At 40.7% G+C, this 27,990-nt stretch overlaps 1 protein-coding gene across 3 annotated transcripts in view; it reads left to right on the top strand.

The window, feature by feature from the left end:
• The first annotated feature begins 8,080 nt into the window (after positions 1–8,080).
• LOC148035834 (ribosomal protein L11 methyltransferase-like protein) overlaps positions 8,081–27,990 on the top strand; it is a 66,296-nt gene continuing 46,386 nt past the window's right edge. The window contains exon 1 of one of the 3 annotated variants that reach the window (XM_087677848.1): positions 8,081–8,502. In XM_087677848.1, the coding sequence (XP_087533974.1) occupies positions 8,158–8,502 (345 nt within the window). In that variant the 5' untranslated portion in view covers positions 8,081–8,157. Of the gene's footprint in view, positions 8,517–27,990 lie in introns of all 3 variants that reach the window. The other 2 variants (XM_087677847.1, XM_087677849.1) reach the window with 2 other exon arrangements.

Genomic DNA, 27,990 nt, shown 5'->3' with positions numbered 1-27,990 from the left:
ATATCCATATTTATAAATTTTAGCTCATACCAGTAACATGGAATTGATTTTGTATTCCTCTTGTTGACTGATGTAATTAGAAAACCATTGATATGTAAGATAATGGCTCGTCAAGCCTCACATAGAGGAGTCTTTGGATCCTCTTATGGCTAATAAACCTTGCCATCATGTTATCTTTGATACCCATTGCCATCAATTGAACCAACATCAATAGCCATATCAACTACTAGTATCCATCTAGCAACAACAACAATCTCAACTATTTCAACCATAGCAGTCCTAGCCACAAGTAAAGTAGTTTCTACTTCATTTTTCCCATCCATTTCAGGCATTTCCTTGGCATGACTATCCTTTGTTTGAGGAACTTCATTTTTTGCATCCATTTTAGGCACTTCCTCAACATGACTACTTTTCTGTTGCTCTAAACAATCCAACATGACTACTTTCTATTGCTCTAAACAATACTTTCTATTGCTCTAAACAATCTAACATCTTAAGCTTTAATCACATTGAGAAAAGCATCAATGTTAAGTGTGTCTGTAGCTAACTCTTAACATGCCTTAAAAATACACAACCAACCTACACTCCCAAAACATGGCTTTATATATTATGTAAAGACTCTTGTATATGAGTGCCTATAGACACAAATGAAAGGGTACTTTCGCATGATCGATTGGCTTTAAACTATGCGCAGTGAAGATGTGTACCAATGGAGCAAATCTTGCAATATTGTGGTGATTCTTATAAGAATGCCAATGATACTTTTCCATTTCTATATCTAGGGTTGCTAATAATGTGAGAATGATATCTCTTGGTTTCAATACAATGGTAGTAGGTGTATGAAAGGATTCCAGCTAAGTGTATTTCAAGATCCTTGAAGAGCAATATGGTCATTGCTAGATGATATTCACACATACACAACTCATGCAAAATACAACAATAACCCTCTCTATCCACATGGTAATTTAATAGGCATTACTGAATGTACCTCTATCTCATCATTTGCATTTGGGAAGATAATAGTATTCTAAGATTTTCTTATAGTCATTCTCATATACTATTAACCACAATTTTTTGAAGAACAAACCAAAGGAAGACAAAGTGCAAGTGCTAGAAGTTGCCTTAAAGGACACACCAATTAAAACTTGAGATTCATCAAGATTATTTTTAGGATACTTGTATTTTTCAAAATGACATTGTGTTTGAACTTGTATTAAAATGAGATTTCAACTCACTCTTGTGCAAGTTATATTTACTTTTATGGACTCACAACATTAAAGTAAAGTGCTCCATGTGATTTTCATCTTAGAAAGGCTCATAAATGCAAGGTAAAGCATGCATTAGTGTAACGAGCCCCTATCTAGGCACACTTTTAGTGGTCTATCGAGAGACGACTCTAAGCAACGCTGCCCAGCATTCCCATGGAATGTTACGGGGTTTGTCACCTAGGGTTTCTCAAGTCCGCCTCGCAATGGAACATTCGCGGTCGAGAACCCACTAGGATCGACCTGAAATTTGGGCTCCTAGGGGTCAAGGTCTCCTGACAGTATTCTAGCATCGGATTCTGGACATCCTACTTTATGCAGAGATACCCAATTCGAAGTAGATCCATACCGCACTTGGTTCAAAGAGAATGGGAAACGAGAGGGATGCGATGCTCAACCTCTCTGCGCATAGGGCATACTCCCATTCCGATCCCCTAAAACGGCACGAATCGGGGTTCTATCCTAACAATTTCTAAGGGTTGGTTGTCGGTAAAACATTGTGAGAAGCCTCCTAGTTCTTTCGGACCACCCTACTATAGAATGGACCCGTCAAGGGTTCTGCCCACCCACTTCTCTCAATAGGCATTCGTTAGTTATCTAATTAAGTCCTATCACATTTATTTGTGACATTTAAAATCAGCTTCTTTAATTAAGCCTTTTAGTGAACAAGGTTTGTTCATGTAATTTACATCATAGACACAAATACAGAGCAAGCAATCTATTGACAAACAAGTTCCTTAACTTATCCTCAAGTTAATCTTTGTCTCCTGCCCATACATGAGAAATTATGTACCACTTCTGTCCAGCAGAAGTAACTGGTCCAAATCACATGGCACCACAAATTCTATCCTTTATCTAAAATAGGATCTCCCAACATGCCCAAACATTGGGGGCCACGGAGGTCTTCAACTCCATTCTAGACCTAGCAAGGGGTGTCTAGAGCTCCACCTAACCCACAAGGTGTCTAGGAGCGAAACATCATTCTCGTAGTTGGCCTTTTCACTACTCGACCTTCGGCCTACGAATCGACTAGTGCCCTCTTCGAGTTAATCCGTGGTGCAATCATGGAGGTGATCCACCCGTGCAATATATCCTTCCTTAATTAAATCCTTTAAGAATTAAGCACAATAAGGCATTCAACCCTAATATCATCTTCGAGGAAAACATTCCTTTATCCCCATGGCAACTTGTCATCATAGACCCTTTCCATGCATTCACCATAAATCACAAGCACTTGGAATAATCATCCAAACAACAAAGAAACAACCAGTTAAATGTAAAAGCATTTAGGATGTTGTTTGGTCATCCAACCAAAAAAAAACCAATTGTATTCTTCTCAAACAATGCAAGAATAGTCGTGATAACATTTCCGTCGCATATTTGCTCTCCCCCTTGGGATCAAAGAGTGATTCTATGTAAAATTTGTTTAACACTTGTATGCACAATTTTTAATTTCATTCTTTTTACGATTATGCCATTCATAACCCCTTACTAATTCTTTCATGTAATTGCTCTATCAACGAATAAGCCATATGCAACTAGGTGCAATTAACTTCCCTTGATACATGCACTTTGCAAGCTCTATATTTTGAATATGTGAGATGAAATTTATCATTTTCGATGACCTATACTCATGCATCATAGTATGGCCATAACACTTACCACACCAAATATTAGATCTAGGTGGATTTGGAGTTGAGTTGCTCGAGGATTGTTGTGCACTAGAAGACTGTATTGTTATCGAATAAATTTCTTTCAAAGGTGTCTGCACTGCACTCATAAATTCCTCCTTCAACTTTCCTAATAATATCAACTACTTTTGCTTCATCAAGAGGGGACTGAGATTGAGGCATAGGAGGCATTCCTGTCAGCATCATATAGGCTGGAATAGAAGTGTATAGATTTAAAGGTACACTTGATACATTGGAACCTACACTTACCGATGGATTTAAAGTAACGGTCACATAAGACACATTCTTAGGTAACCCAGTTGAAGTGCTTGGATATTCCATTCGAGGTTCTTTAAATAAGTCCCTCCATTGTTGTTGGCTAAGTTGCACTTCCTCCCACGATCTAGCATGTGTTTTAGCATCGGCCAGTGTAGGTGGCCGTTGTAGGCTAACATGTTGATGAACTTTAGGATTAAGCCCATCAATAAATTTATGCTTTTGCATGGGCTCATTAGTATGGGGCCTAACGTATCTCATATGAAAATCAAAACAAGCATCTATCAATTTGAAAATACATTACTTACGACTGGTACCGCAGTTGGATTGACAGTGATACCTTCGCCTGAAGCTTCATTGTTGGTTATAGGATTGCCATCCGCACGCGACATTCTTTCCTTGGAGGCCATCGTCCGCAAGTAGATTCGAGAAATAAAGAAGGCGGAATAGATTCGAGTTAGGAGAGTGTAAGAGAAGATGGCTTAGTTGAAGACTGAGATAGAGAAAATTTGAGCTAACTCTCTCCCTCGCAGCCTCTCGAGATAACTCCTCTCTCTCTCTCTCTCTCTCTCTCTCTCTCTCTCTCTCTCCAACTACTTCTCAAAATCTCTTGAAAGGGTATCCTTCTATTTACCTCTCTCTCGCAGCCTCTCAGAGTCTCCTTATGTTTTCTTGTGCCTCCCATGCCTCATATTTATAGCGAATTGGAAAAGAAGGGTTTTGGCTAATAAGAGGAGCTCTTTGTGGAGGGGATCTTGGAAAAATCAGTGATATGATGATCAAATCATAAATCTGATGATTCCATTGGCTCCGAAAGGGGGTAAATCCTCAAAGACACTTGGTTAGAAATCTTTCAGATCGCTCCTTCTTTCTTTCCCTATTTGAAGGGATGTCTACTGCCTGTAGACTGCAATCCCAGCATGCGTGATTTTGCCAATCACTCTCTTTATTTTTTCTTTTTATAAAATCTCAAAAACTAACTAAAACATCACTTATCTTTTCTTTTAAATGACATTCAGTTCTAGAAATCTCCATATCTTTTTAGGATAATATCTAAAATATCTAAAATGTGCTAGTTTTTACCCAAAAATCTAATATTTTTGGACCATCCATACTATACATATTAACAGTAGTGATTAATATGGCTCATAACTCTCGTTCATGTTGTAACTTCTGTGAAGGGGGTGGCTACGGTCCTTGTCAATTCGAGAAAAATATCAGATTTACGACTCTTAGTTTTTTTAAACATATATTTTTAATTAAGTAAAATTTATTAGTTATAAATGTTAGTTAGTTTTTACCTTAGTTAGTCTTTAGTTAGTAATCTTACTAGCTTAGTAATTGGCTAACTAACTTTTGAACTAACCAACTAAAATGCTTGTGATTGATGGTAAATTCATGGCGAGGGTCTGTGATGACAAATTTCCATGAGGATAAATGAATGTTTTCTTGGAATAGGATATTAGGGTTGATTGCCTTGACTGTGCTTGATTCTTAAATGAATTAATTAAGGAAAGGATATTTTGCACGGGTGGATCATCTCCAAGTTTGCACCACGGATTAACCTAAGAAGGGCACTGCTCGATTCACGGGTTGAAGGTCGAGTGGTGAAAAGGTCAACCATGGAAATGGTGTTTGACTCCTAGGTGTGTGGAACTATTCCAATTGGGGAAGGATTGGTCGAAATGGGTGGGATCCTCCAAGTGTTGAAAACCCTAAAAATCTTGTATATTAGTGATGAAAAAAAGTAGAGCAAGCTTTTGATGCGTGTGCAAACTTGGGTCTCCTTGTTTTTTGCTTCTCTTTTGCATGCTTGCGAGAGAGTGAGCGTGAGAAGGAGTGAGGGACTTGAGAGGTGAAGCTCCATCTAATCTTCTTTCTTTACCTCCATCCCTTCGTGGTGAGAGGTGAAGTAGAGGGTGTATGTGAGATTGAGAGAGAGGGAGTGAGGGATGTGAGTGAAGCTCTTCTTGCACATATTCTCCCCTCCTTCTCCACATTGTCCTCTTTGCATTTTGGTGAAGTTGGTGGCAAGTACATGGATGATTTGAGGAGCTACATGTGGATCATGGAGTATATGACGAGCCTTGGAGCAAGACTACAATGAAGAGGTAAGTTGTTGCTTGCTACAACTTGATATTGGTTTACATTTATCTTTTCTCACATAGGAAGGGTTAGTGAGTAGAGTGCGAGTAGAGGTTACGTGAGAGGTAGCCATAAATATATACGGTTTGACATTTTTGAAGGAATCAGAGTTTGTCCTTAAGTCTCACATGTTTCACACTTGAAGCACAACATTATGGTCTTCTTGTTGAGACTAAGAAAAGTTCAACCATGAGATCACTCGCACTATCACAACATAGTAGAATAAGAGGTCGTCATCGTGTGCTAAGTCTGAAACACTTGAGGATAGATAGAAAAAAAAGTTTACCGATTGCGAAAGAAAAGTCTATTCACCTTTGTAAGGTTTAATCGCATTAGAATAGGATTAAATTACAAAAAAGCTATGAAACTTAACAAAATTAAAAGGAAAATTGAAACTTGGGTATCTTTGGATCTTTGTGAAAGAGAGACATTCAATTATTTAAACTTTTAAAATCCTATAAGGATCCATATTTAGGATGTCATTTGAGGCATGCAATGGATGTCCTATGGACTAAAGGAGTAGGAGGCAAATGGCCTTGCTATGAGTATATAACAAAATGTATGTCTGTCTTCAAATGCATGTGAAGAGATATAAGGAGGGTTTCATTTTGCATATTTGTTTAGAACTAGAAAAAGAAGACAATGTTTTGAAAAAGAAAATTGTAGAAAATCATATTGTGCTTTGGTAAGACCACATTAGTAAAGAGGCCAAAAGGTGTCTTTTGAAAAGAAAAAGTTTAGAAAAGCATATTGTGTTTTGGAAAAATCATATAGGCAAAGAGGTGAAAAGGTGTGTCAAAGAAGATAAGGTGGGCTTCATGAGCAAGAGGAAGTTCTTACTACAAGTTTGGAACCATCAAAGAGGGTCATCCTAAACATCAACATCACCAATGCCGTCCTCAACATCAAGTATGAGCTCTTAATTATGTATTGGATCACAATCAAGTAGGTGTGTTGTTGAGCAAGCACTTGATTGTGATCTAGTACATAACGCTTTGCGCACTAGAACACACACCTAAGATAGCATTTCTACAATTGCTTATAATAGAATTAATGTACTTGACTCCTAAACCACTCGTGCACTCATCCCTTCACCATTTACATACTAGAATTTAGCTCATGTATGCCACCATCCCATGCTCTTAACATTTGTGCACAAGCCTCCATTCGAGTGCTTGGACACACAATCATCATCTTATTCATGCACACAACCATGATGTACACATGCCCATGTCATATATTTGACTGTGTACATGACTCATGTACATCATACCACAAACTTGAGTTTGTCGAGTAGTAACAAAACTCATGCACATGTAGGTTGGCAATCCAAGTCGCACGCTTAGATAACATCCGATTCATGCACATAAACTTTGTAGCACTTATGAATTCAAGTTAGTTGGACTTGTACTTGCGCACTTGTCCATACTCATGCACATGAAAATTGATCCTTAAGCTCTCTTGCACACATGCACACACACTCGCACACATATGTAGCCATACACATGCATGTGTGCACACTAAAGCAAACACATGATCATGCACACTAACACATACGTGCACATATAGACCAACACTGGATTGCATACACATGCACTAGTTCACAAAGAACACCTATTCACACTCATGCACAATGACCAGGGCTAACTCAAGCACACATTGGCGTATTGCTTGTCCACAATGTGCAAGTCAACACTTGCACTCTTGAACACATTGGCGTATTGCTTGTCCACAATGTGCAAGTCAACACTTGCACACATAAGGCTTGGTCCACAAGCACTCTTGCACTTAGCACTTGTGCAGAACACCTTTTCACATACACACACTTCCTTAGGGTTAGCTCACACCAATAGGCTACCTATACTAGGTAGTGTTCAATCACAAGCACTTGTGCTCATGGTCAAGAAGGTAGCCTATACCTTTAAGCACGTGGATGCATAGTACCTTTGACACTCATGCATTGCATTCGTGCACATACACATAGGTACACTTTTTAGGATTTGTCCATACTAAGTAGGATTTGCACTATGATAGGTACAACTTTTAGAACTTGTGTATACTAAGTAGGGAGGATTGCACTTGTGCACATGTGGCTAAAGCACTCTTGCACACTCTTCTAAAGCACACTTACTCACATACCCCCTCACATGTACATACTTGTGCACAAAGGCTTAGTATAGTACATTCATGTGTGCTCGTGTACATAAGAAACTTGGCACATTGGTAAATAGGGAAGTCAACACATGCATGCTAGGGATGGTGCATTTTGGCACAAGGGACCATTTGCACACAGGAACTAGGGCTCATTAGGCCACAAAGGGTATCACATACACATAGGGTAAGTGCACTAGGATCTTGCACCTAAGGAGACAAGCTAGTCATGCACACTAGGAGGCAACCATTAGACACATGCATCCTTAGGTAAATCCAGGAGGAGCATGAAAATTAAACATCTAACAATCTATATTATACTATAACTCCCATTCACCCTTCAAGAAAAAGCTCTCTTTATTTCTATTCCTTGTGCCACATAGGCTTGGAAGTTGGGAGTTTTATGGTTGGTTGGGATCCCCAGGGCAAACTCCTTCTGTTAGACAAGCTTGGGAGTATTATGGTCAGTTCGGGATTCCCAAGGCAAACCTCTAAATAATATATAAAATAAAATAATAGATAGATTTTTCTAAGGTTCCAAGGTTCTAAACCCCGTTTTTCAAAATTCAAAGATGTTTTGTCAAAATTTTTGCAAATCGGTTTACATTAACCTCTGTTTGTTTGTGAACTCTCGCCATCTTGTGCAGCAGATGGCGAGAATCCACCATCTTCCTGGACAAAGAATGACGAGAATGCATCAGCCTGTTTTCTTCAGAGTTCTTCACCGCCTCTTCTCCTCGCGCAGCAGCAGCCATGGACATTTCCCGCCTGCCCCTCCTCCCCGTTCTCAGCAGCTACTGAGCTGGACTCGTCTGTGTACGCTGAAACCATTCAGACCGGGACCAAAAAGCACCCTTTCTTCCTCTACCCCTTCAATGTCGACTTTATCATCGTCGCGAGGTTCTGAGGATTGCGATGAGATGCAGAGCGCATACAGGGATGATTACCTTATACCGACCGTCTCAGCGACCATCAACTGTGGCGGCGACATAGCTGTGCGTTCAATTCCGTGAGTTTTAAACGCTCTATCTATCTATTTAACTCAAAGTAGCTCCTCAAAGATTCAAGTCATGATCGTTTTAAATTAGAGCTACATAATATACAAGTTCTCAAAGTTGAAGTCTTGCCTAGAATTTCAAAAAGGGCAATTTTAGAGGAGCACTACTTTTTAAAATTTATTAGGGTAATGCACATGAAGTTTCTTGAAAGGCAACTGCTGATGCCATATGTATGTCCCATTGTAAACCAGAGTTGTTTGCCCAGTTATCAGTGTCTAGAATAACATGCCATACACAATTGCAAAAAACTCAAGTGACCAGGACAGTGATCATTAGCTCCTCAAGCCCATGCTTTGTCCAACACGAAGTCACCTAACTGTCATTTGGGACAACTCTTCACTCTGTCTTGATCCACCTCAAGCAACCTTCACCTTGATCAAGCCACATACACTTTGGCTCCCCTTTGATCTTGTGCGCACTCTATAGACTTTCTTGCTGCTCCTTGCAACTTGGCATGAACAGAAGAAGTACCAACGTTTGTCAACCTCCTTTTACTGTTGTTGTGCTTGTTGGATATTCTCACAAACCTACTCCAACAATTGATCCATATTCACTATCAACTGATTTGCCACATAGTTCCTAGTAGAGGTCTCCAAAGCACAATTGAAGGTAGCCCCCAGTAAACTATCTCAAATGGGGTCTGTTTGATATAGTTGTGGACCATATCATCGATTTCATGCTCAACCAATGGCAGACATTCCTCCCATGCAGCCTGATGATCCTGACGATAGCAACAAAGCATGGTAATCATTGTACGATTGGAATTCTCTGCCTGTCCCATCCCCACCTAGCGTATGAGCATGTCCATGTGTGTGATGCCTAGGTGCAATAACACACTTTCCAAGAGGTTGCAACACCCAAGCCATGAGTCTAGAAAAGTAAGTAGGTGCATGGGGCAACCCAAAGGGTAGCACTATAAACTCGAACAATCCAAATAGAGTCCAAAATGCCTTGTTTGGGATATTGTTTGGAGCAATCCGAGTTTGTTGGTAACTTTGGTAACTGACTTCAAATCCAGTCTATTGAAAATCACTGAGCTTGCTAACTGATTCAATAACTCATCTATTCGTTGCAAGAGAAACTTGTTTTTGATGGTGAGCTTATTGAGTGCCTTGTAATCCACACATAGGCACGAGCTTCCATCCTTTTTAACTAACAAGATTGGAGCACTGAACAGGCTAGAGCTGACCTGATCAGTCCCAGTTCCAAAAAGTCCTTAATATGTGGCCAAAGCTCCTCAAACTCCTTGCTCATCAGGTAGGGTGCCTTTGAAGGAAATTCCATAGGTGAAAGTAAATCTTGAAATCTTTTGGTTGTGATGGGGGCTACTCATGAGGTAACTCATCCAAGAAAAGAGAATCAAACTCTTGTATAAATGTCAAGCTTGTCTTGTCCACATCTCCCTATTGTGAATAGAATATGGCATTACCAAGAGGGCAACCGATTGCAAGTTTTACTCAAAAGACATCTAGATTAAAGCGTGTATCGAAGACAATTTTTCAAAGGATTGCTTGCTGTTCATTATGAGTACATCTAGTAGACATCTTACACTAGCTCCACATGGTAGAAAGGAAACTTGTCTACTAGTGTATGGTAACTATGCAATCTTTTCACCTAGATGCATGGCATGAGGAGGTACCCTAGCTTCTTCCAAGAGGATATAATGTGACTATGCCTTATAAGCCTCAGCTTATGCAAGCTTAGTAGTTACATTAGTGTAGTCATCAAAGGGATACATTGATACAAAAATTAGAGTGCTGCAAGTCACCGACCAGAGTCCCGTGGACATTTAAAAGAACACTGCATAAAAAGTAGCTATTATGATGGAGGTAGAATGTTCTGAAGTCATCTTTGATAGTAAAGATAAACTTCTTCATGAGAAGAATGTTTAGTAGACATATTGTTGGCCAACTCGATATGGTAGAAGCAAATTTAAATGGTATATCCATTGGACAATTGACTAGTGTATGGTAGCAATTCGATCCTTTCACAGAGTTGAGGCATGAGGAGGTAACCTCATTTATGAAGGACACAATGCGATTATACATTCTGAGCATTGGCCTATATAAGCATAGTAGCTAAATCATAACATCCAAGAATTAAGGCCAATTTATGGTACTGCCATCTGGGTGATCATACCATATGTGTACTTTTTGAGCTTTAGTTGGTAAAGGATAGAAGATAAATCATTCTGGGACAATCATGAGACCAAACTTAAAGAGTTGCAAACCATGTGATCATCAATGAGAGTTTTACTAACCATTATTAGGCGTGTACCAAATAGCATGGCTCTTGTGATGATGAAACAAAATCATGCAAATAGTTTTGAGAGGAAGCATAATCCTTCATGGGAGTGTATTTTTCATTGGCATTCTAGGTTCAAATCCAAAGTAAGTAGTTTATAGCAATCTTGCATGATGCATATAACCCCTTTGCATACCAAATACGCTTTTGTGACTCATCTAGATTCGTAATCATTTGTAGGTAACATCTTAAATAAGGAATGTACACCAATAGAAATCCTTATAGTAGAGTTACAGTTTTTAGCCTTTGTCTTATAGTAGAGTTATAATTTAAATCCTTCTCTTTAGCCATACCATAGCATTATTAAACTGTATGATTCAGGATAGCCTACCCGGTATTGCTTCTTGGAAAACTAGTGGTGTAAAATTTTTGAGATGCTTTGCTTTTGCTAGTAACATTTGATTAATATAACAATCAAATGTGCAATTGTAAGACACATGTGATGCACATGGCAGTTATTTCATGGTAACAGGCTAAGGACCCCGAGAAAGTAACGGGTGCCAATGGCAAAAGTTGTGACATGTTATGCCAATTGGGTTTTGGATGTCAGATGGTGTTAGTTTTGGCCCTAGGATAGTTAATTGGCCATTAAGTGTCAGTGGTGATACTAGGGGCTATGCACTAATTAATTAGTTTGTGTGTCCAAGGGTCAATGAATGTTGGGGATCACTTGAGGTTGTAAATGGCCTAGCCAATTAAATTGTGGATGGGCACATTTAATTTTGGGCAGGGTCAAAAGGACAAAAATTAATTTTCAGAATTAGTTAATTTTACAGATTAATTAATTGGCTCGAAATTGCTGAAAAATGGGATTAAGGCTGCCACTTGGCAAAATTGCCCATGGAATGGGAGAGAAGGCTGTTTGGGGCTAGGAGAGTCTCATTCAATGGATTGGATTGGCTGAGAGATAGAGAGAGAGAGAGAGAGGAAAGGAGTTGTTGATCAGTTTTAGGAGCTGTGGGAGGCCATTTGTTGCAAGCGATAGTTGCTAAGAGACCTTAGAAATCGGGTGACAGCATTTAATGCACCAGGGATGAACCCAACTTTCCTCCTTGGATAGGGTGGTAAAACTTGATTAAGCACTTAATTACAACAATTAATAACAGAGCATAAACTAAAATGAACACATTACCTTTACAATCTTGGACAATAGAAACTCACTTGGCCCTAAAATTGGCGCCCCTTTCGGTATAAGTTGAGATTCCACAATCTCCCTTGTTGATCCAAAAGCCCCTCGTTGTATATGCAATCAGCAAGCAAGTTGAACCAATTGCCCCTTGATTTTCACTTGAGAATTGCACAAATCGAACCACCAACTAACCAAATGCTGCCCCAATTTACATTAGATGACTTGGCATTTTAAAATACCTGTCAATTTCACGCATATCAGGTGTTGGTTTTAGTGCATGATGTCTACTCCTGTTGGTATGGGTCCCAAGGTGGCTGTCAAACCCTAATTTTTACAAAATTTTAGAGTTTACAGCAGAAATCATCCTCTTATTCACCAAACTTGACTGATATCTGCTGAGAATGGTTGAGATCTTTTCAGAAAGCCAATATGAGAGAGAGATTTGATTTTCTTCTTGAGAAAACCCTAAAATGTGCTTGCTCCAGCTTGCATTTAATACCGCCACCTATAGCAAGGCACCTCCAAAATGTTGTCATGTGATCAACAATGCTGTTGCGAGCCCCTAGAAGGTGTCTTCCTGCTGTTCTCTGCTTGCTGAGGTCTCTGGATGGCTGCCTTCTATAGCAAATAACTGAATGACTGAGACCTAGTCCCCAAAAACGTTTTCTCAGTTTGCATGTGCATTTTTGCCAAGTGGTAGCCTTTTAAACCCATTTTTAAGTATTATCTAGTCTAATTAATTTTCAAAATTAAATCATCTTGAAAATAAATTTCAGTCCTTTTGTCCCTGCCTAAAATTAGATGTACCCATCCATAATTAAATTGGCTAGGCCATTTGCAACCTCGAGTGGTCCCTAACCTTTATTGACTCTTAGACTCCGGTATTAATTAATTAATTAATGCTAGTCCTTAGTGTCACCACTGGCACTTATTGGCCAAACAGTTGTACTAGGGCCAAAATTGACACCAATTGACCCCTTAAGCCCAGTTGGCATAACTTATCACAACTTTTGCCTTTGATAGCCACTACATCCTTGGGGTCCTTGGCTTGCTACCATGAAATAACTATGATGTGGATCACATGTGCTAAACAACCTTGCACATTTGACTAACAGGGTGTCCAATGTCGAAGAATGTTATGGTAAAGTGCGTATTTTTATTTATGTTTATTTGTTAATTGCGGTAATTAAGTGCTTCATCAGGTTTTACCACCCTCTCCCAAAAGGAAGGCTAGTTTTAATAAATCACATCAACAGCATCTCCTTGCTCTCTCTCCTTCTTTCTCACACTAGCTAGAATAGGCTTCCACCAACCCCAAAAACGTTTTTTTCCACTTGCATGGGGAAGTTTTGCCAAGTGGCAGCCTTCTATCCTATTTTTCAGCATTATCCAGCTTATTCAATTAATTTTTAGAATAGTAAATTTGAAATTAAATTAATAATTATTTTACTGTCTAGAAAAATAATCCCACCACTCAATAATTAAATTGGCAAGGCCAATTTGTTTCCCAAGTGTTCTTGAGTAGTTATTGACTCCTAGATTGGCATTAATTCGTTAATTAATGCCTATTCTCTAATATCACCATTGACATTAGTGGCCAATAAATTGGTCTAAGCCCAAATCTGATAGTGGATACCACTTAGTATGTGACAAGCATAACCTATTACAACCTTTGGCACCAACTGATATTTCGAGGTTCTAGGTTCCATATTGTGAAATAATTAACTTGCATCTCACATGTGCAAGTCACATTAGCACATTTGATAACTTTTAGGAAAATGCTAAGCAAAGCAATAAAATTTCATATCCTCAAGACACTACCCACTTTGCTTGGAGATGATAAATAATGCTACTTGAGCTTGATAATTGTAACGTGCCCAGTCCCTCAAATTGCGGGATACGTCTTAGCAGCCCATCGAGAGATCAATCTAGAAGACGCCGCCCGGTACTCCCAAGGAATGACACGGGGTTTGCCAACTAGGGTCTCTCGAGTCTGTCTCGCAACGGAACTTATTCGGCCGTTCCCACTAGGATCGACCTGAAGTCCGGGTTCCTAGCAGTCGAGTCTTCCTAATAGCCTTCTAGCATCGGTCGACAGCCGCAGCCGCTCCACTTTGCGTAGATACAATTGGACCCAAGCAGACTCATACCGCACTTGGTTCAAAGAGAATGGGAAACGAGAGGGAGGCATCGCTCGACCTCTCTGCCCGTAGGGCATAGTCCCATTCCGGTCCCCTAAAACGGTATGAATCAGGGTTTCAACTTACAAGTTCTAAGGTCCTTGTTTAACTAACGTTCGCATCAAATAAATTTCATTGAGGAAAGCTCCTGGCTAACTGAGACCACCTTGCCGTAGGGTCCACCATGCTTCCCTCAGGGGGTTGTTTTAGTTATCTAATTACCTACCACATTATGTTTGACGCATAAAAGCAGCTTCCTTAATTAACCCGTTAATCACAGGTTCTTTCACGTAATTTAGGGCACAGACACGAAGACAAGATAACAAGATTAAACACTTCCTTAACTTATCTTTAGATTAATGTTTGTCTCCCGCCCATACAGGAGAATTAAGTGTCCCTTTCTGTCTCCGTACAAAATCCTTCTGTCTCTTGGCAATAAAAACCCGAAGGTTTATCCTACCAAGATTCTGCCTTGTAACTAGTATCAAGGCCTTGAGATCCCATCTCGAGTCACGTAGAACACTTGTGTAGGATCCGAAGGCATTGGGATTTACGGCTAGAGCCCCCCTTGGCACCCAAGCGTCCTCCTATGCCAAGTAATTTCCACGGAGAGACCTCTCGCGGCGGGTTCGGTCCACATTCCCGGCGCAGATTCATAACCCCCTTGGTTAGGGTTTGGCGGTTCGCGGGGGGTAGCTAGCGCAATCCTTCCTTAATTATCCCTTTAGGAAATCATCCACAGCTGAAGCAACTAGCCCAATAACATTTTCTAGGGAAACATCCCTTTTGTTCCCATGGCAATTTATCCTTACAGTTCCTGCCATGAAAATATAATCACTTGGATATTCATCCAAAACCACAACCATTCCTTATCCTTTAGGGAATCAACCAAAGCTGAAACGACCAACCTAACATCATTTACTTAGAAAAAATGTCATTTTTCATATCAGCAATAACTTGCTCAATCCATCCTTCTTCCACAACTTACTCCCTCACATAAACTTATAACATGGCTTCCAAAATAAACCAGGCATCCCAAAGGCAGAAACCAAGCAATTGAGGTAACAACAACCACTATACTCTTCCCAAGATACAGTTTATTCTCTTTACTTACATCTAGAACATTACTTCAAGCATCCAAAGGCTATCATCCAAGTATTGGAAACAACAGTCATTGTATTCCTTTTGAGAATACAGCTTACTCCTCCTTGAGACACACCATAAGAGTCTATGATGAGTGAACACTCTTGTTTACTCTCCCCCTTGGGAACTTTCCTTCCTTGGTAGGTATTCGGCTTAGATTTCTCTAGGACTTAGAGGCTTTGTCTCTGCTCAACTTGTCAATGCAAGACAAGTTTGTATTTTTCCTAGAATACATTGTAGCTACCCATACGATAATTCAATTGTCCTTGTTTTGGATTGGAAGTAGTGCCTCCTCTCATGGTCTAGGGTCTTGACAAGCTTATTTACCTATGCACCTCACAAGGTGAAGCCTAGTTAGATCGAGTACCTTGGTATTCCATACTTAGTAACCTTTAACATACGCTAGCTAGGAGGTAGATTTATTTCATGACTTGGCTCCCTAGGTACGGTTTTCAATGATGCATGGGAGTTTCTCTAAGCTTCTTGCTACGAATTGCAACAGTTCCCATCAACGTTTATTCCTTTGTTGCAAGAAGAGACATCACTCTACTTTTGAGAATCAACGAGGACATTAGGTTCCAATACCTTTCTCTACAAGATTATTGGTGTTTAACTTAACGCAATTTAAGATTAAACTATATGCAATGTGAGGTAATGAAACCTTTCCTTCATTTTCGTTTTATCTAAATGTTATGATTCCAGCATATCTCCTTTGAATGCAAGACATCCACAATACTTCCCTTGATTACGTCGTGAGTAAAACCTATTATTTTATGTGTGCGAAAAACCATGTAAAATCCATCATAATTTTATAAAAGAACCTCGTTTAGTGCCATGGGACTGGGGTGTTAATTCCCGCTTGAGCTTCTGTCGGCTCTCGTAGCTCCCGCATCTCTCATGACTCTCAAGCTTCTTCTCTTCATCTCCTCTCTCTCTCTCTTCTTCTTCTTCTTCTCTTCTTCTCCTTCTCTCTCTTCTCTCCCTCTTCTCTCTCTTCTCTCTTCTCCTTCTCTTCTTCTCCTTCTCTCTTCTCTCCCTCTCCCTCTCTTCTCTCTTCTTTCTCTCCCTTCCTCTTCTTCTTCTTCTCCTCTTCTCTCTTGCTCTTCTTCCCCTCCTTTCTCCTTCTATCTCTCCCTCTTCTTCTCCTTCTCTCTCCTCTCTCCCTCCCTCTTCTTCTTCTTCTTCTTCTTCTTCTTCTTCTTCTTCTTCTTCTCTTCTCTCTCTCCCTCTTCCTCTTCTCCTCCTCCTACTTCTCTCTCTCACTCTCTCTCTTTGATCACAGGGGGGGTGTTGACGTCACGGCCAGGGGGGGGGCGCGTTGTGTTCCCAGGACGAGGGGGGCTGCCACTGTCCGTCGATGGAGGGGGCCGCTGCCTGCTGCAGTCCAAGCCGGGGTGCTGTCCGTTTTTTCAGACACATTCTCCACTTGCCCCTTTACATGGTATTTCTCAGATTTGGTGTTCTTAGCTCGAAAAGCCTTCTCCATAGGTTGGCCACATTAGTGAGTACTAAATGAAGATGATATTTTTTGAAAGACTTGACTTGGATGAAATTCTTGGATGCTCCACCATTCATGAAGCACCCCCCGACCATCACTTGCACAAGCACAAGATCATGTCGCCTCAAGCAAGAAGAGTCCACATCTCCTAAAGGTCCTAGCTTGAGGATAGAAGTTGTGATGGTCAAACGTGCAGCCCTTCCATGGGTTTGACTTTTGCCTTGGATGTTTTGTCCTTTGAGCGAGGCTTCTTGGGGCAACTCTTGGCAGTATGGCCCATTTGTTTGTACGTGAGATTCTTGTTTTCTTCCTTTAGCTTCTTTTGTTCCTCTTGAGCAGCTGCCTTTTTGAAAGTATCTCTCCCATGTTAAGCTAAAATGTGCATTATAAACTTAGAACCTTCATTAGCTCTCTAACACAACCCCAAAATACAAAAGCACCTAACTTTCCTTGAGAATTGCCAAAGTATGTGTGGAGATATACTAGGATTTGCAAAAGAAAACATTGAGTGTATGACTGTGACTGAAACATAGAGAACTCAAACACAAACACAAATGCGAAACGTGAAACGTGAAATGTAAAAACACAAACACAAATAGAGAAGAAAGAGAACTTTGAAACTTAAGGTAATTTACGTGTTTTGGGGTTGCTTTAAAGAGCTAATCAATTTATAATGCATATTTTAGCTCAATACCCCAATGGCCAATCAAGACTACTGAGGTGATGGTTATCTTAGATCGGGAGCTCAAAGGGTCACCCCAAAGAGGCCAAGGCATCATACAAAGGGTGCTTTCCGGGTGCACAAATGGCCCACGAGGACCTACAAAGGTCTTGATACTGTTGAGAAGGTCTCCATATTGTCGATGTCAAGACAAATGCTGAAATGTGTAGAATACCAAGAAAGGAAAGGGAGATTGATGTTGAAGACAAATGCTAAAACGTGTAGAATACCAAGAAAGAGTAGGGATCCCCTCTCAACCATGGATGTCGATGTCGAAGGAGGAAGAGGAAGTTGATATTAGACTTCTAGTGGTGCCAAGAACCATGATGAAGACTGAAGTTGATGATGTAGGTATGTGTGGGACATGCCCATACTCGATCTTGAGTGAGGGCTCTTCTGTTGACCAACTAGCGTAGGCAAGATAGAATCTCAATTTTCGGAGCTATAGAGGGCTCCATGCTAATGAGAAGTGCCAAGATAGCAGTCCACTGTGCAAATGGATCTAATGGATGAAGAAAGAAGACTTGACACTCCCCAATCGGAAGAGCAAGGGAAGAGTTAGTGACCAAGGTAGTCCAAGATGTGCTTGTACTCAATCTCGCATGATGGCTCCAATGTTGACCTGAATCATAGGCATGCTTGAAACTTGGCCTTGGGAGATAGCTCCTATGCCAATTAAGAATGTGAAGGCACAACAACCAATATAATTGTCCACTTGAATGAAAAAATAAACAAACTAGCAGTGTTGTAAATGATGTTTAAATGATAGACACACCTCAACTAAAAGGAAATAAGGATAGATGACAAGAGTAAGTATGCCTAAGATCCCATCTTGGGAGAGAAGATACCTTCTATGTCTCTATGCTAATACTCACCAAGGCAGGAACAAAAAAACAAATCTTCAACCTAGGTAGGACTGGCTAGTAATATACGTATGATGTTAGTTGAAACCAGCCTTTCTTTAGTGGATGGGCAATGCATTTTTTTGGAGCCCTTACTAAAAAATATGCTTGAAGATTTGGCAATCCAATCTCATTTATTATTTAAACTTATTATGCTAGATAAGTTGTGCGTATGTATACACAAAGCATGTACACATATACTTAGGTACTTATGTCCTTATGTCATGTTAAAAACACACGCAATTCATTTTTAGTGGGAAAGACATACATGGTCTGAGGACCATCAGAATTGTTTTGATTTACTATGCCTCTTTGCATTGCAATATAGGTGAGTTTTGGTCTGAGGACCATCAGAATTGTTTTGATTTACTATGCCTCTTTGCATTGCAATATAGGTGAGTTTTGGCGATAAAATACTGTTATGAACTTTGCTTATAGCCATACTTAGCAATAAGTGCTAATTTTTTGCATAACTTATATCCAAAATTTTGCATTTTGGACTTGTTTTATAGCCAAATTTGCGAAATTTTATCCAAAGAAAACTCACTATGGATGGATGGTAATTCTGTGATTACAACTTAATTATAACACTAAGCATTTATTGCAAAACTGAAAAATATAAGTTTACCTACTAATCTTTGGACAATGAACACTTGGTTGGCCCCAAAATTGGCGTCCTTTTAGTATCTCCTTAGCTTTATTGAAGTAGAAATTGATTTACAATGCGATTCTCCCAATCCTCTTCACAATCTAAACTTGATGGAAATGCCCCAAATTTGATGGTTGCCTCGTCCTCCACCCGATTTCAGCTGAAAATCACCTTCAGCCCTGAATAATAATTCCTGTATCTCAAGAATCAGGGCGGGGGTAGTGAGCTGGAGAGTGTGTCGTACTTCGAACGGATCCCGAATCGCAGCAAGGTAGTCATCGAGTGTCAAATACCAACAAACATAGCTAAGGAAGGTTGAATCTGATGTAGACGGTAGTGTAGGAGAGAGAAAGACTAAAAACGTAAGTGAGGAGAGAAAGACTAAAAACGCAAATGAGGATAGAGGAAACAATGAACGCAACTGGGAGGAGAGAGAAAACAGTAGTGACAGGCCAAGGAGAGAGAAAACAGCAAACGCAGGCTGAGGAGAGAGAAAATCTGCAGCAACAGCTGAGAGGAGAGAGAGAGTTTGTAGGGCGGCAGGAGCTTGCAAACATAGCAATATGTTGACGTTGCAGGTTGTATGACAGCTGGATGATGGACAACAGCAGTCGCCTGGCTGGAAACAACAGCAATATGATGATGGAGGGCTGGAAATCGGTGCCAGATGAGTGAAGACTGGGATGGACAGCTTGGACTGCAACGTCCCCCACAAATAGGATGTGGGCAGCAAGTTGATAACGCTTGAAACTTGCAAAAATGAGACTAATGATGAATGGAGGGCAGCGTACCTATTTATAGAAAGTTTGGGACCTCCTAAGTGGGTTTGCGCTTATTGGATACAGACACTCTCTAGAAACGCATTTATTTTTAAATAAACAATGTTTCATCCTTAATTAAGCATGTTTTGGGGCTGTTTAAGTGAAGCTAATGCATTTTTAGCTCAACACCATCATCCTTTGGGCCTCAGAAAGCTGCATTTGCTGCATACAACTCCTCCCCAACCTGTTTGTGCAATTTACAACAATCACTAGTCTTCCGGGGGCAGCTAGAAGGCTGTGTTTTGCAGTCCAGCTGTCGCCTTCATCATTTTGATCGTTCTCTGCCTACTATCCAAAATTTCCGAGTTACCACTGCCTTATTCAGCCTGATCCAAACACAAATCCATCTTTGTAGTTGGTAATCACATAAGGAGGCTAGCTGCTGTGTTTTAGGACCTGCTTAGCATTGAAGAGTATGACACACTCTCTAGCTGATCTATCCGCCCGAGTCCTTTAGAAATATGGAAGTTCAAGTTTTTGTATTTACTCTACATAGTGTGTTAACCTACATTGATCATTGTATCTATTCATTGTTCATTCTTCTGTGTTCATTGTCTTTGAGTTATGGTTCACCTTTGTTTTCTTCCATTATCACTTTGTGTTTTTTCGTACACTTATATTTATCGTTTGGGCATGAGTATTTCTTACACCTAGTAGTTGTCTTGATAGCAACTATCATTTCAAAGAGATCGCATCATCTTTGTGAGAAGAGAAAGGGATCAAAGCTCAGTTGAGAGTGGAGTAGACAGTGTAGAGTGTGAGAGCACGACACCCAATGGAATTATCTGAAGTGTAAGGTGCAAGTACAAAGTATAACTCTTAAACCTTAGGATTGTAAGAGGGTGTTTACACCCAAAGTGTGTGAAATACGATAAGTGCCCAAAACTGTGTAACATAGGCACATAAAATAAAGGGAATAAATCTGGGGGGAAAAAACCTCTCTTACGGAGAGTAAAAAGTGCCCAAGTGTCCTACTGAAGATCACCGAGACTTCTTTGTGAGTGTAGGTGTGAGTGAAACCCTACAAACCACCCTGGAGTGAAGAGTGATCAAAATACAAGGGTCATCCACCACCAAAGGAGATTAAATTTAAAGAATTGCGAAATGCTTCAAATTTATCATGAGGAAGAGCTTTGGTGAAGATGTCTGCTACATTACTGGTGGTAGGACAATAGACAAGGTTGATATCTCGAGCGTGTAGCCTCTCTCTGACAAAGTAATAATGGATCTCAATATGTTTCGTGCGTGCATGAAACATTGGGTCTCGTGCCACTGCAATGGCACTTTGTTTGTTAGTGAACAAAGGAGTAGGCTTCGTGATGAATACATCCAGATCAGCTAGCAAGCATCTAAGCCATACGCATTCAATTGTGGTAGTGAAAGCTGCCTTGTATTCAGCTTCATATGATGATGTGGCAACAGTGCATTGTTTATTGCTAAGCCAAGAAATGCAAGATGAGCCAAGAAAGAAATAATTGCCATTAGTGGAGTAACGAGAATCATAATTACCAGCCCAATCAGAATCATTGTAAGCATGTAAGTGCAGTGGTCCCCCCTTGGTATAAAGCAATCCAAGAGTCCTAGTATCCTGCAAGTAACGGAAAACACACTTGACAACTTGCCAATGTGACGTGTGGTTGATGCATATATTTGCTCAGGGTTGAAACTGCAAACTGTATGTCTAGCCTAGTGTTGCATAGGTAGATAAGGCATCCAACTGTTGGAGCATATGTGTGGATATCAAACAAGTCATTGTCATCATGCAATGACAACTTTAGTCTAGGTTCCATTGGTTTACAGACTGGCTTGCAATCCTGTAAGCCAAACCTCTTAAGAAGTTTACCATTATATCTCGACTGTGATAAACCAAGGCCTCCAGCATCATGAAACCAAATGCCCAAGTAATAGTGCAAAGACCCCAAATCTGACATCTCAAAAGTTTGCTGAATTTTGTTTGAATGCTGAAATCTGATCAACATGTGTCCTTGTAAACAAAAGATCATCAACATATAGACAAATGATAAGCAAGGATCCCCCCTCTTTACATATGTAAAGGGTAGACTCTGATGAGTTGTTTACAAAACCTTGGCTGAGTAAAAATGTATCAATCTTTGCATACCAAGCTCGAGGAGCTTGTTTCAAGCCATATAAAGCCTTTTTCAGCTTATAGACCAAGTGTTCGAATCCCTCAACTGCAAAATCAATGGGCCCAATCTTTGCATACCAAGTTCGAGGAGCTTGTTTCAAGCCATATAAAGCCTTTTTCAGCTTATAGACCAAGTGTTCGGATCCCTCAACTGCAAAACCAATGGGCTGGTGTGCGTACACTTCTTCATGAAGTTTCCCATGTAAAAATGCAGTCTTTATATCTAGCTGATGCACAGTCCATCCATAATGGGCAGCCAAAGCAACCATAGACCTAATGGTAGTCATGTGGGAGGTAGGAGCAAATGTCTCCTCGTAGTCAATGCTATTCTTCTGTGCATAGCCCTTGGCTACAAGCCTGGCTCTATATTTCTCAATGGATCCATCTGCATTCCTTTTCAGCTTCTTATAGATCCATTTTGTTCCAATGGCTTTCTTCCCAATAGACAAAGGCACTAAATCCCATGTTTGATTCTTTATGATGGAATCAAACTCAGCTTGCATAGCTGCCATCCAATGCACACTATGTTGTGCATCCTCAAAACATTTAGGCTCCTCATCATCAATTGTATGTGCTGCCATTACAAACTCCATGGTATGTGCACCATCATGCATACAAGCTTGCCCTCTAGTACGGCCAGCAATAGGAGCATCCAAATGACTATCTTTCATAGTCTGAAAATACCATCTAGGCATTTGTCTAGCCTCCTGACTGTGTATAAGCTCTTGCCGAATTTCAGATTCAGCACCTTGCTGAATATTTAGATCAGCCATGGGCTGATTTTCTGCATTATCCAATGGAGCAAGCGGTTGAACATTAAGTTCACTTGTCGAAACTCCAATTGTATCGCCAAATGAAATGGGTTGCAGCCCTTCACATACATCACTGGCAGCTTGATATGTGTTAAAACCAGCAAGGGATAATTCTGATTTTTCATCGAAAACCACATCTCTACTAACTAATACCTTTTTAGAGACGGGATCATATAATCTATATCCTTTGCTCTCATTGCTGTACCCCACAAAAATGCATTTCACAGCCTTGTTATCCAACTTTTTTCTGAGTACCTTGGGAATGTGTGCATATGCAAGACACCCAAAAGTACAAAAATGCCCAACAGAAGGTTTCTGGCTGTTTCAAGCCTCAAAAGGCGTGACGTTCTTTAATGCTTTGGTAGGGCATCTATTCAAGACATGGCAAGCACACATAATTGCTTCCATCCAAAAACTGTGTGGTAAGCTCTTTGCTTTCAGCATACATCTGTTGTGGAGTATAAGCAATAGTGTATTGATGAATAATGCCCTTTTGCTTCGGAAAAGAATTCAGCATAGAGGACATGTATTCCCCCAAAATTTATTGTCCCAAAATGCTCAAAATCAGTCTATTTTAGAGTGGAGCTGTACTATATGTACCAATGTTTGCTCAATATCCAAAAGCCCCAAAATTCCTGACTGACTCGCTAAGAAATCTTTGCAGTAATCGTGTCCCAGACACATATTGAAGCTGGATAGTGCCTACTTGGGTAAAAGCCCCTTCCCTAGAAGTGAATCTGAATTAAAAAATAATAAAAAAACTTGTATCTCCGATTTTGAGTTGACAAGCAGTAATTGGAGATCAATGTGGAGGCGACGACTTGTGCTGGTGGCGCGTTGGGGACTGGCAGCAATCTGGAGCATACATGTGTAGGGGTAGGTCAAGGCACAGGGGCAAGCGGGTGCAGGAGCTAGGCGAGGCGCAGAGCCTAGGTTGCAAGGCAGCATAGCTTATGGAGTTGTGCTGATGACTGTCGGGCAGATGTTGGTAATTGACGCCTGTGGAGGTGGTGCAACTGATGGGGCTGTGTGGCGTAGACTGCAGGTCGAGGCTAGGGTTGCGACTTTGGTGCAGGTTGGCACATCGACTCTAGTGCAGGTGGGTGATTGACTGGCGGAAGCAAGGTGGTGTTGAGAAACCCTTCACCCTTCACCCACAGTTTGCGCTTTTTGCGTTTTTGCGTTTTGTGTTTAGGGTTTGTAGCCCCAAAAAGGGGCGCCATCCTAGATTGATTGTGCCTATTTATAGGTCACTCTCTCATTCATTCCTCATGGCTGATTTATTCAGTCTGTCACCTCTTCTCTCCAGCCTCTCCACCGCCCTCACACCCCTTTAGGAGGACATTGGGGTTCGTGGTTCGTGGTTGTCTTTATTATCTTCCTTGTGCTATGGCACCCTTGTTTCCTTGTATCACATTCACTCCATGATTCAGAACTTCATCATTCCATTCATCAGAGTTTCTTCTCTCTTCTCTTCTCTTCTCCATGTTTGTAGAGTTCACTCTATGTTCCTCCCCGCAAACCCTACTGTCTCATTGGTATGTCATCTTTTGACATGGTATCAGAGCTGGATCTTCTCAAACAGTGGCAAAGATTCTCCACTCCAGTGAAGGCAAAGACCTATCTGTGGTGGGTTCGGCATTTACTTCTCTTCTTCTTCCACTGCAGCATCACTCTAACTAGCGACTGCTCCCTCTTGCGTTTGTTGCTTTCTAGCTTGCGTTCAAGGCTCCTGATACCGTCTCCATCTCCCCTACTGTTGCGTTTTGGTGCCGCGTTTTACTGTGGCATTCTATTGCGGCGTTCTGCTGCTGCGTTTTACTGATGCATTTTACTGCACCAATCTATTGTTGCGTTCTACTGTGGCGTTTTACTATGGCGTTCTACTGCGATATTCTATTGCTGCGTTCTACTGCGGCGTTTTATTGCGGCATTCTACTATTGCATTCTATTGCGACGTTTTATTGCAGCGTTTTATTGCTGCGTTTTATTGCGACAGTTTACTACCACGTTTTAGTGCTATGCATTGGAAGATATCTTTTTTCTCCCTCCCATCCTTCCTTATTCAGTTTACCAGACCGGTACGATGGCGTCTCCACCGACAGATTGCCCTTCTATTGGGTGCTTCTACTGCGGTACAAACGGTCATCCCACCGAAGATTGTTGACATCAATCTTTGCTCCCCACCCCTCCGAAGTATATGCGTCTTTCACCAGGCACTCCTTGTGCCACCTCTCCTTTTTGGGCCACATAGATCGTTCTACATTGGCTACTAGAGTATTATGCTCAAGGCAGTAAGCCACACCCAAGGCGCACTAAGTCCTTTTGAGCACACGGAGGCTCTAAGACCTTACGAGGTGATAAGCCCTCTTGGAGACCACCCCACTGCGCGGAGGTTTCCCCCACCTACTTCTGGGTGGTACAGTGGCTTCCACGGCCCATATCTTCTCCACAGTCCACTCTCCTAAGAGCCTGTGACTGTTCACCATCCTTGGCTCATCCCGAGTCTCCTTCTCCACCCTCTTTCACTCAGGTTCGAGAGGCCACTTTTGGGTGCTTTTCGACTTCTTTCGAGCCCTAGATACCTTCTTTGGCACAACTGGCGGTGCTTCCTTCGTCATCAAATGCTTCGTAGTCCGTGAGTCATGAGTGGTTGGATTCCCTTTCTCTCTCAGACTGGGATTCAGAGGGGGATTTTCTTACTTTTCCCTCAGAGGGGGACTTCTAGTTCTTCGGCTTTAGAGGGGGCTCCTACTTCTACTCCTTCCGATTCAGAGAGGGACCCTATGTACCATGAAGTTCTTCACACACCACCACCTTTCACTTTCGAGGAGTGGCTCTCCTTTGAGCAATCATTTCCTCTACTCATACCCAGGATGTAGAGGATCTACCTTTATCGGGGCCCTTGGATCTTCAGCAGTGACTTGGTAGCTAGGTCTTTGTATTCCTTCCAGCATGGAGTCACGGAGCTAGTGGCTTCTCTCTCGAGGTTGAGTTTCGGGTTCTATAGCTTATCCAATCTCCTGGCTATCTTCAAAGGTCTCCTTTCAGGTGGTCTTCTCAGATTACAGGGTGGATCTTCTTTGTCTCTTAGTCAGCATGGAGCCACCTCCGGAGATCGAGTAGAGGTATATATCCTTATGGTTCTCGACACCACACAAAGTCGGACATTCCTCCTATGCATTGCATGTTTTCATCATTTTTGTACTAGGGCGCTTGGGCAAGTGAATAATTTCTCCACAAGGGACACTGTCCAAGTGGCACTTGCTACATGAGCATTCTTCAACATGTAGCATTTAAAGCAGAGAGAGAAGACTAAGCTGAACATAGTTGTGATACCAACTGTGAGAACATGAAGGGATCGAAGCTCAGTTGATAGTGGAGTAGACAGTGTAGAGTGTGAGAGCACGACACCCAATGCAATTATCTGAAGTGTGAGGTGCAAGTACAAAGTACAATCCTTAAATGTTAGGGTTGTAAGAGGGTGTTCATACCTGAAGTGTGTGATACACGATAAGTGCCAAAAACTGTGTAACATAGGCACATAAAATAAAGGGAATAAATCTAGGGAAAAAAACCTCTCATACGGAGAGTAAAAAGTGCCCAAGTGTCCTACTGAAGATCATTGACACTCCTCTGTGAGTGTAGGCGTGAGTGAAAACCAACAATCTTTATCACTTACAGCTCTTGAGGACCACATTCCTCTACCTTTGCTACTATTCATCATCTAGTGTCTTCTCCAACATTCCCCTACCTAGAGGATTGTGTTTTCTCTCCCTCGACATAGCATCCTCATCCATAGGTCTTGTCGTCTAATTGGCTAGGAGAGTACAATCATCTTCAAGGCTTGATCAATGTCATTTAATTGCATAGAAGCTAAGAAACGCGTTTCTTTGAATTTGAAACTTACGAAATGTTTCTTGAAGTACGAAACATTTCTAAGAGTAAAAAACGTGGGCATTTTTATTTATTTTTATTTTTTTGGTGAGTTGGAATCCAAAACATGGTTTTTTAACAAAAACTATTGGGCAATGTTAAACATGATGATGATGATTTGTAATGATTCGTGAGGGCTCAAGATTTTGAACGAGAGACTGATTTTTTAATGATTTTGTTTAGTTATTGGACTTTGTCAATCTAGTATCTATTCTTGTCTTGAGATTTGAATGCGACTTTAGTCTCATTTATGAGTTATTTATGATATATTATGATTCATTCTCGATTTTGACATTTTGTCAGTTTGTTTTGAAATGAGAATCACTCAATCCATATTATAGATAGGCTATTTACATGTTAATTTTAATTTTCTTTGTATGATATATATGAATCATAATGTTTGAGTTCTAATGGATCATGGATATGTAACGTATAATGTATTATTCTCAATTGACTCTATTATCACTCAAGCTCAATTAGCCATTCTTTGTTTAAGAGAGAGTTCCATAGAGGTTTAGAACCTCTTTCCCCAGTCAAAACTATTAAAAATCCCTATATAAAAAAAACCCGCGTTTCTTATTTTACCTCCTCTTGAAAGAAACTTACGAAACACGTTTCTGACGTTTCGTTTCTAAACGTTTCTGGCTGCTATGTTTAATTGACTCTACTTACCTCAATACCAGTCCTAGAGACATTGAATCTTTAGGCTGCTCCGTTGTATCAACATTGTACATGATGCATTATTTCATTCTTTGAGTTTTTGAGTTTTGTGTCACAATATTTGCCGTTCACACTTTGTGTTCTTGCCTGCAAATTCTATCATTTCTTTACATGGTATCAAAGTAGAGGTGCTCCCAAGAGCTAAAGATCCTCATTCTTTGAAGGCAAATAAAGGTTGTAAGGAGCGGCAACATTATTTGAGATTCTAGAGTCTTCTTTATTCCACTACGTCATTCAAGAGATATCATTATCTTCTTCTTCCTCCCCCCCTCTCTTTACAAGTTTGATACACTAGTGTTGCTTCTCCAAAGGTGGAAGTACAGGCTGTAAAGAAATATTGGAGCACCAAAGATAACACAAGTGTATGACAGAACACAAAGTGATAATTGGAGAACACAAAGGTGAAGAGTAACTCAAAGATAGTGAACATTGAAGAATGAATAAAAAATGAATACGGTGCTCAA

Source organism: Lygodium microphyllum, chromosome 5 (genome assembly GCF_053477565.2).
Source record: "Lygodium microphyllum isolate KBCC chromosome 5, Lygodium_microphyllum_v1.1.10, whole genome shotgun sequence".
In the NCBI taxonomy this organism is placed as follows: domain Eukaryota; kingdom Viridiplantae; phylum Streptophyta; class Polypodiopsida; order Schizaeales; family Lygodiaceae; genus Lygodium; species Lygodium microphyllum.
Note: the sequence above shows the minus strand (reverse complement) of the source record. Positions and strands in the feature narration are given on the sequence as shown.